Source organism: Gossypium arboreum, chromosome 1 (assembly GCF_025698485.1).
Source record: "Gossypium arboreum isolate Shixiya-1 chromosome 1, ASM2569848v2, whole genome shotgun sequence".
NCBI classification, from domain to species: domain Eukaryota; kingdom Viridiplantae; phylum Streptophyta; class Magnoliopsida; order Malvales; family Malvaceae; genus Gossypium; species Gossypium arboreum.
Window position 1 is genome coordinate 8,326,676 of NC_069070.1, and position 8,833 is coordinate 8,335,508.

The 8,833-nt window shown below is 32.3% G+C and overlaps 1 protein-coding gene across 1 annotated transcript; it reads right to left on the reverse strand.

The window, feature by feature from the left end:
• Positions 1-4,166: 4,166 nt before the first annotated feature.
• LOC108480160 (probable protein phosphatase 2C 4) lies at positions 4,167-7,571 on the reverse strand. The gene is made up of 4 exons (XM_017783057.2): positions 5,648-7,571; positions 5,446-5,559; positions 4,618-4,882; positions 4,167-4,524 (listed from the first exon to the last, which is right to left on the reverse strand). Exons 1-4 carry the CDS (start codon positions 7,343-7,345, stop codon positions 4,409-4,411), a joined length of 2,193 nt encoding a protein of 730 aa, XP_017638546.1. The 5' UTR covers positions 7,346-7,571; the 3' UTR covers positions 4,167-4,408.
• Positions 7,572-8,833: the final 1,262 nt, after the last annotated feature.

The following is an 8,833-nucleotide window of genomic DNA, read 5'->3' on the forward strand; positions in this document are numbered from 1 at the left end:
AATATTAATATGGCTTAAGTTACATGCACACAATTTTCATATTTTAAAACGAAATAATTTCAACAACAGAGGTTACTTTGACAACTTATTGTTTTAACCAAGTTATTATATATATATATATATATATATATATATATAAACATACAAATATTCAAATTTAATATTTCCATAATAGCCAAAGGTCAAAATTGAAAATTTTGATTGCGCTATCATTTCTAAAATAACCCAAAATAAAATTATTTAAATGTTGCAATCAAAAACCGAAAACCTTAATTTTTAACTGATTTAACCTTTAACCAATTTATTCAATCTTATTTAAAAAGTAATAACATAATTTTATTTAAAAAACCATTAAAAATCAATTAAAATTTGAATCCAACAAAATGTGACACAGTCCACCAAAATACCAAAACATTTCTTATCGAATATTGCAAAGTTAATTGAGCAAAAAGAAAAAAGTAATCGCACAAATATATACATAGATACAGATTCTAACATTTGCAAAGTAGTTGTATGAAAAGAAAAAAAGAGAAAAAGGAAATCGAATTCAATGACAAAGTGCCTAATCGCACATTGAAATGTACCAGAATTTGTAAAAGCTTTGTGCGCAATTAATTAATTTATATATACATCCAACTATTAAATTAGATTCTCAATGGAATTATACATTTAATCCCATCTCACAAACATCTTTTTACGGTATGATTTATATTAATTTCTTCAAAAAAAAAATTAAAACCCTGATATTTTTAACATAAATTCGAAAAACAAGTATCTGTCATATCAGATCATCAAGAACAAGTTAAGGACAAGACTAAATGCGGAAAAAATACTTGAATCCATCAAAATCTTGATATCTTGAAATATTATAATTTTGATATTCTAAATTAACACACCAGTATTTTAGAGGAAATGGCTCTCTATTTTTTGAAAACGGTCCATCGACAATTAAAAATTAATTACTAAAGTATCTACACGTATTTTACTCATACTTTATTTAATAACTGAAGTCAAATAAGCCTTCACTGAATTAGATCACTCCTAATTTAAGCTAACATTCTATAATAGTATTATCAATTGTACTAAAATTATTACATAAAAAGAATAAGAGGATTAAATTTCAAATAAACAAATAGTACATAGACAAACAACTAGAATAAAACTTTTATATACGTGTCAAACTCGAGCCACAATATTCATGACTCCACCTTACTCAATTTTCAATTTATAATATATATATATATTTATATAATATGTAATTTATATCATAAGAAAAGAAATATATTACTATTACGTAAATATTAAAAATATATAAATTCATTTATGCTTAAAATTTTAATAATATATATATTTAGGAAATATTAAATAATAATAACATATTAATTTAAACAAATAAAATAAGTTTGATTTAAACATGTACAAATATGAGCAGCTTAACATCAATTGAAATTTATATTTTGAATCATGTTGAGTTTGGAGAATGATTTTAGCCTTCCAACTTCTCAACTTATCTTAACATTTTTGGAATTAATTACTACTTAGAATTTAGAAATCGTTAATTAAATTAGAAACCTTTTAGGCATTTGGTTGACACATTTAATTTTATATTTACAATCAATGAAATAATGACATGTATTTTAAAATATTTCAATTTTTTTATAATAATTTTATATTTTCATTTTATGTTTTTAAAATTGGATTGATAATAGAACTGTTCAAATCAATTGTTCTTGGTCCAACCGTTTTATCCGGTTCAGTTGATTAAATTGTTAAAAATATATATTAAAAATAGAGAAAACGGTTCCATTGTTAGGTCGTACTAGCTTGTAGGTCAATTGGTCTAACCCCTTATTCTGCACTAATACCTGACCGGTTCCTGATCCAATTGATCTAGTCAGGTAATCATGTTCAATTTTAAAAATAACATTTCACGTGCACAATTAATCTCAAATTTTTAATATAAAAAATTTCTTTTTCATATCGCTCTCTAGGTATTTTGTTTTTATAAACTTTTAGAACTTTACCCTTTTTTTAGATTTTTTTTTAATTTATTCTTGAATTTTTATAATTTTTTAATAAATTTTTAAGTTGATATAATGTTTAGAATTATCCATAATTTATCTCAACTCTTAAATAAGAAGATAAACATGCTTCAACACACTCGAACTCATATCCTCCTGTACTAGTAACACTACCAATATCAACCGTGTTAAAATTGAATCGAAAAATTTACATCTTTATTGATACAATAACAATAGTTATAATTAAATCAAGACCTAAAACTGATATATAACAATATCCGACTTTTAGGTTGGTGACAATGACTAACTCAAAATTAACTAATTTTTTGTCTTAAAAAAAGAAGCCCAAAATGAAAATCAAAGTATCAAACTGACCCAACCCTAGGACCTGCCAACAATTCAATTTTGGATCTTTTAGCATTCATAAGCTGACAGCCCACGTTCTGGCCTAGCTGCTGTGGAAATGGCCGCTACAGTTTTTATCGAGATTTAATTCTATTTTCAGTCCCTGTACTCTTCTTATATTTAACATTTAACTTTTCTACTTTTATTCTCATTAATTTAGTGTTTCTACACTTTTGATTTAATAGTTAAAACTACAATTCCAAAGGAATTCTATTTATTTTCCATTTTTAAGAAAAAAAATTGTTTGCATGACCAATATTACATGCATAGGTCTCCAAATAACTAAATGAAAATATTAAATATGAGGTTGTAAGTTTTTTCGACGCTAATTAAAGAAGTAAAAAGGAAGTTGATATTTTCTCTCACTTTTTGTTATTTACATAACTTGAACGTGGTTTTAAGTTGATCATATGAATAATTTTTTTTTGTTTTAAAAGTGTCACATAATTTAATTTAACTAAATTCGATCAAATTTTAATAATTAAATCGTTGAAAACAAAAATAGAAAGTAGTATTGGGTTATATAAACAAAGAAAAATGAGTGGTGTTTATGGGTGACCGAGATGAATTTCAGCAACCACCAAACCAAACTCTCCCCTTCCTATTCACAATGCATTTACTCTCCAATTCCAAAGTGGTTAGCAGTTATGACATATTATGGGGCAAAACTTTTATCTTTAGTGAAGTAGGGTCCTGTTATGTAGTAATACACACCTCATCCCCTTTGCTACGTGGACTCATCCATTGACAGATATAAATTCACACCACTTACTTCATGCTGAGGGTTTTCAGTTCATTCTTCATCTTCTTCTTCTTCTTCTTCTTTGCTCTGCATAAAAAGGGGTTTTTGTATTTTTTTTATTTTTAGTACTTCATTTAATGGGGGTGTGTGGTTTTGGGTGGGTTGGTGGGGTTGTAGAGGTTCATTCATGACTTTCACCTACATTGTTTAAGACCTTCTCAAAATCAATAAATGTACAGAAATGAAGTACTTCACACTCTCATTGCTTTGATGCTTGGAATTAATTCAACTTCATTTAATTTTTATATATACATCTCCTTCTGCTTCAGCTGCTGACTGTGGGGAAAAGCAGTCATAATTGTCTGCAGACTGAGATTTGAAATCATCATCAATTTTACATCTAACATCTTTCAGTTTTAACTTGCCTCCATTGGCTAAATGTTGAGGTGTTATTCAGGCATGGTCTAATTACTACGTTAAAATTTTGGTTTTAATCCCTGTACTTTAATTTTTTGTATAATTTGATCCCTTTTAGAATTTTATGGTAATTTGATAAGGTTGAATATGACTAAAATCATAATTAGACCACTAAGTATTAATGTTGAAGAAAAAGATAAAATTAGTTTTCTTTTTCTTTTTTTCATAACAAATAAAACCCAGATTTTTTAGATGCTACTAAGGGTGAATCCCAAAGATTGAAGGCTTTTTGATGTGGCACAAAACCAGTTTCAATATTTGCTCAGATTCTCCAGGAAAATTAAAAAAAAAAAAGGTGTTCATATCAACCATAGAGAATATAGACCACAGACAAATTTCACTTTTGATAAAACCATTGGAGTATTGGATTGTTCACTAAAAGAATGTTGCAAAAGATGCAGATGCTGATAGCACAACAGTTTACATATATGAACCATAGAAAGTGACTGGGGATGAAAAACAAAACACAAAAGGGCAAACCCCCCCTCCTTTTTTTTTTTTTTTTTCAAAAGGAATTGTCATTTATTAGTAGAAAATTACAATTTTTATGACAGTTTATATAATCAACATGAACCAGCTTTTACACCTTTACACCCCTTTTTCACCACCCTGCACATTTCACAACTAAGTTCCTCAGTGTCTTTGAGGAACTTAATAGCTATGTTACAATGGTGACCAGGAAAAAAAAAACTCAAAAAAAGGAAATTTGGACTTTCTTTTAGCAGATATCTCTATATTTTCTATCTGTTTTTTTTTTGTCTACTTATACACAAGATCTCCATATTCTTCCTTCTAATGAAATAACTATGATGGAAACGTCGTCATGGTACCGCCGTCGATCCCCTTGTGGTATTTCGAGTAACTCATGAAAGTCCATACCTGCAATAACCAAGAACAAGTATATTGAGTTTTGAGTGCTTTTTAGTGAAATGAGGAACAAAGATGAAAATGAGACTACTATAGAGTAGGTACCGGCTTTCTTGGCTGCACGGAACAGCACTTCCTCAACAAGATGCTGAGCGGGATCACCTTCGGGTTGCAGGGTGATGAAATGTTCGACCTCGAAGACGGCTTCCTCGTTCGTTAAGTATTGATAGAGGCCGTCAGAAGAAAGTATCAAAAATCTGTCTTTGGGACCTAATTTGTGGTGGTGGAGAGATGGAACACAAGTGATATATGGAGAAGTTCCTTTGTAATCAATTCTAAACATCTCTAGCAATGCATCATTCCATTTAGGCTGCCACAAGTTGAAACCGAGAACGACCGTCATCAGAAATGGAAAGAATTCGGAAAAAAAAATCAAATTCTAAGTTCCTATATGGTCCACATTGCAGAAAGGGAAAGAAACAATCCTGAGGCACATCGATTTTTTTTTTTTTCAGGAAAAGGGAAAAGAAAAGATCTATTTCTATGTATGCTATTCAATCTACTTGCAGAATATCATCCGGTTCTTCTTTTTGGAAAAGCCATATTCTTTTGGACTGACAGCTTTAACTTGACCAATTTGTAAACAATAGTTCTTAGTACCACATCCTCTCTTTTTTATTTTCTGATGTGTCCCATTTAATAACCATGATTATAACTATAATATACTAATGTTCCACATGTGATTGCTGTTCTCTAAAATGATGCTCCAAAGAATCAACTTTAAACTAGGCCATTTCTGGACAATATTCCTTAAAAAAAGGCAAACCTTTATGCCCAAAAGTTTACCAAACATGTTCATTTTCTCAAAACACAAAGGAACCCAAATCCAATCTGATGTAGTTTGATCATAAAAGTTAGACAACAGAGAGTTACCTGCTTGAGGAAACCAGCCCCGAAAGCTCGAGTGACCTTCAAAGAACCTTTAACTCGGTCGTTCATCAATGCATACGCATCGTCCGGATGTTCATCAATTATTCTTTGAACTTCCTGAGATAAATCAAAATCCATCATTAATGACAAAGAGAGGGAAAAAAAAGGGTATCTAAATCATTTGTTTTTGTGCTGAAATTTTTACCTCTTCAATACTGGTGCTATGATCCACACTAAGCTGAAATGCAGTTAAATCAGGGATTACATTAGATCTATCACCATCAAAACCTTCAAGATCATGCAATGTTTCTTCATTGATCCTCTCCAAATCTTGTCTAGCTTTGCCTAACCAATAATCAGGCTCAGTTTTTTGAGCCAAAACTGCCCTACTATCCCCAACATTCATCACATAAACATCCTCACCTTTCATCAACATAACAAGCACACAAGACCCCATCAAAGCCAGCTCTGGGTTCTCCATCAGCATCTTATCTGCTATATCCAAATAAGACTCCTCTGTTTTCATCAAAGCCTGAGACAAAGCTTTCAATACGTCCCCGTGGTTTATCGCCATCGATCTTGATCCGCCCGACTTGTTTCGACTAAGCTGTTCCTTTAACTTCCTATCAAGTTCTAATCTTTCCCTGTCCCATTCACACTTCCACCTCCTTTGATTCTCTTCCCACCTATTCATCGCTGCGCCTTTGTACTTTTTTGACTTCGAGTTCTTTCCTTTCTTTGATTTCGAGATTGAATTCGAATCAAAATTGGCATCTTCTTGCTCTAAACATCGGGAACAAGCATCATATGAACAACCCTTAGCTGATTCTAGTTCATTGCTCTGTTTTTCATCTTCAGGGGAAGTTGCAGGGGCTTGTTCGAATCCATCATCCCACAATAAACCCTTGAGTTCTTTATGAACATTGGAGTAAAGATTTGATAACAAATAATCAGGAGCATCAGGGCCGTTGAATCCATCATAAATCCCAACGAAAACCCACTCATGTTCCTCCGAAACAACGACATGTACCCGATCTTCGCCGGCTTTCCCCTGTGCCCATTGAAGATTTTGACTTTCCATTGACTCCTCGTCGTCTAAGCTACCTTCGCTGCTCAGATTCAAGCTGCTGACGGTTAAATTCTCGTTGTGATGGGGAATCGGGTTCTTTTCGGACCCGATTATCCATTCGGGTTCTTTAATTGAAACGACACCTTTAATCGGAGCAACGATAGAGTTTTGGCCGCGAGAAACGGTTTTCGAGATTGCTCTTTGGAGGATCCGAATTAAAGACCCTTTTCTCGATCTGGGTTTAAAAGCAAAAGCGCCATGGGAAAAGCTTCTTTGAAACTGATCGGAGAAGCCTTTTTCGAGTGGACCCGAAAATAACCCACGACTGTAATTGTTATTAACATTATCGAGGGGACCCGACATGAACCCTCTCTCGATCGGACCCGACATAAACCCTCTTTCCAAGGGACCCGAACCTGAAACTAGGCTACCGGACATGGGACCGGAAGAATTTATCAAGCTCTTAGGGATCGGCTGCAGCGGGATCGAGGAAAACGATGTGGTGCTCTCGAAAGCCGCCGCCCTATCGAAGCAGCCGTTGCTGTAGCTGACGTACGGGTCCACCAGCGCCGTCGAGAGCGGCGTGTACGTGTTGGCGCTGACGGAGGCGCCGGAGATCGTACGGAAAGTCGTGGTGGATTCCTCGGAATGGACCTTGGACGAAGAGAGTCGGGTTGGGTCGGGTCTGACGTAGCAAAAGGAGTGGCCAAGGCCTTCGTCGAGGGGATCCGATAGCAACATGGAGATTTCCTTCCGACGTCGAGCTTCTTCCCCACCGCCATATCCGCCGCCGCCGGTGAAACACACGCTTAACTTGCCGAAACCGTTACCCATAACCCCCCAAAAGAATTAAAAATAAAAATTCAATATATTTGTGTTCCCTTTTTCTCTCTTTTATTTTGCTCTTAAATTTTCAGGGGGAAAAGAGAAAGAAGATAAGAAGAGGAAGGTGAAGAAGAAAGGCGTTGACTTTTGGCAAGAAGAAAGAGAGAAGCTTTTCAAATTGAAGAAAAAAAAAACACTTTCTTTTGGGTTCCATTTTATTAGTGTTTTTATGCTTTTATTATTTATTTTAACTTTATTAATGTTTTGGGTGAAGTGAGTGGTGGGGGCGTTGACTAAGAAAGGGGTTTATATTATTAGTCGAGTTTCACAAAATTTGAAATATATATGCTTAAAATATGCTGTTAGTCCCTGTACTTTGACATAATTTAACTTTTAGTCCTTATACTTAAAAGTTAAAATTTTAACTCTCTTTTCTGATTTAAAAATTACAATCCACTCATTAACATTGTTAGTATTTCGTCAAAATTTGCATATAATTGACAAATTTTAACAAAAATTACAAGCAACAATAATTATTGGACTATAATGTCGAAATCATCTCGGATAGGAAAGAGCGTAAGATAAAAGCCAAAATCACTAACAAAAAATGGATTAGCAACAAAAGAATCCAATTCTTTTTTTTATTTATTTCCCGATATAAAATAATGAAACTTATTAATAGAATGACTATAAGAAAGATCCATTCATAGGCGATTTTTTCTGCTTCTAGAAATCCTATGCTAACCAGTGTAAGCAAAGAAATTACTAGGTTTCTAATAAATAGTCTAAGTGCTCTCCTCTCTTTACATAGAATTGAATTTTAACTTTTAAGTACAATTATAAAATTTCAAATTTTGGATGAGTACATATACTAATAGCATGTTTTAACCCTTTAATATAAAATAAAATTTTTAAGGTCTAACTATGCTTTTGCTTTCTATACTATTCTCACATTTAGAATTTAGTACTACTTTTAATTTTAAAATTTTAATTTTCTGAAGAAATTTTCATTAAATTGGATTTGTGATGTTTCTAAAAGAAAATTGCTCATGTGACTATTTTAAGTTCTGTGAAAATAATATATAAATTGAAATTAATCTATTTATTAAAACTGTACTTAAAAATCTTACAATCCCCAATCCAAAATTAGAAACCTTTCGATCCCAAATCCAAGATTTAGCATTTTATTTGTGTAATATTAGTTATGAGTTTCAAACGTAATTTTATTAATTAATTTAATGAATAAAACTATACAATTCAAGAAAAAAATAACAAAACATTCATTGTAAATGGTGGAGGACAAGCTCCATCAACATAATAAAGACTTTAGCCTCAGTATAAATAGAACATCATGACACGTTGACAATTGGTTTTGTCACAACTTAAGTACGACATATTTGGAGTGATTACAAGCAGTTAATACAATATAAAAACTAGTCCTGAATAGTTCAAAGCTACGAGCAAAAATCGACAAAAGAGTCGAGTATTTACCAAACT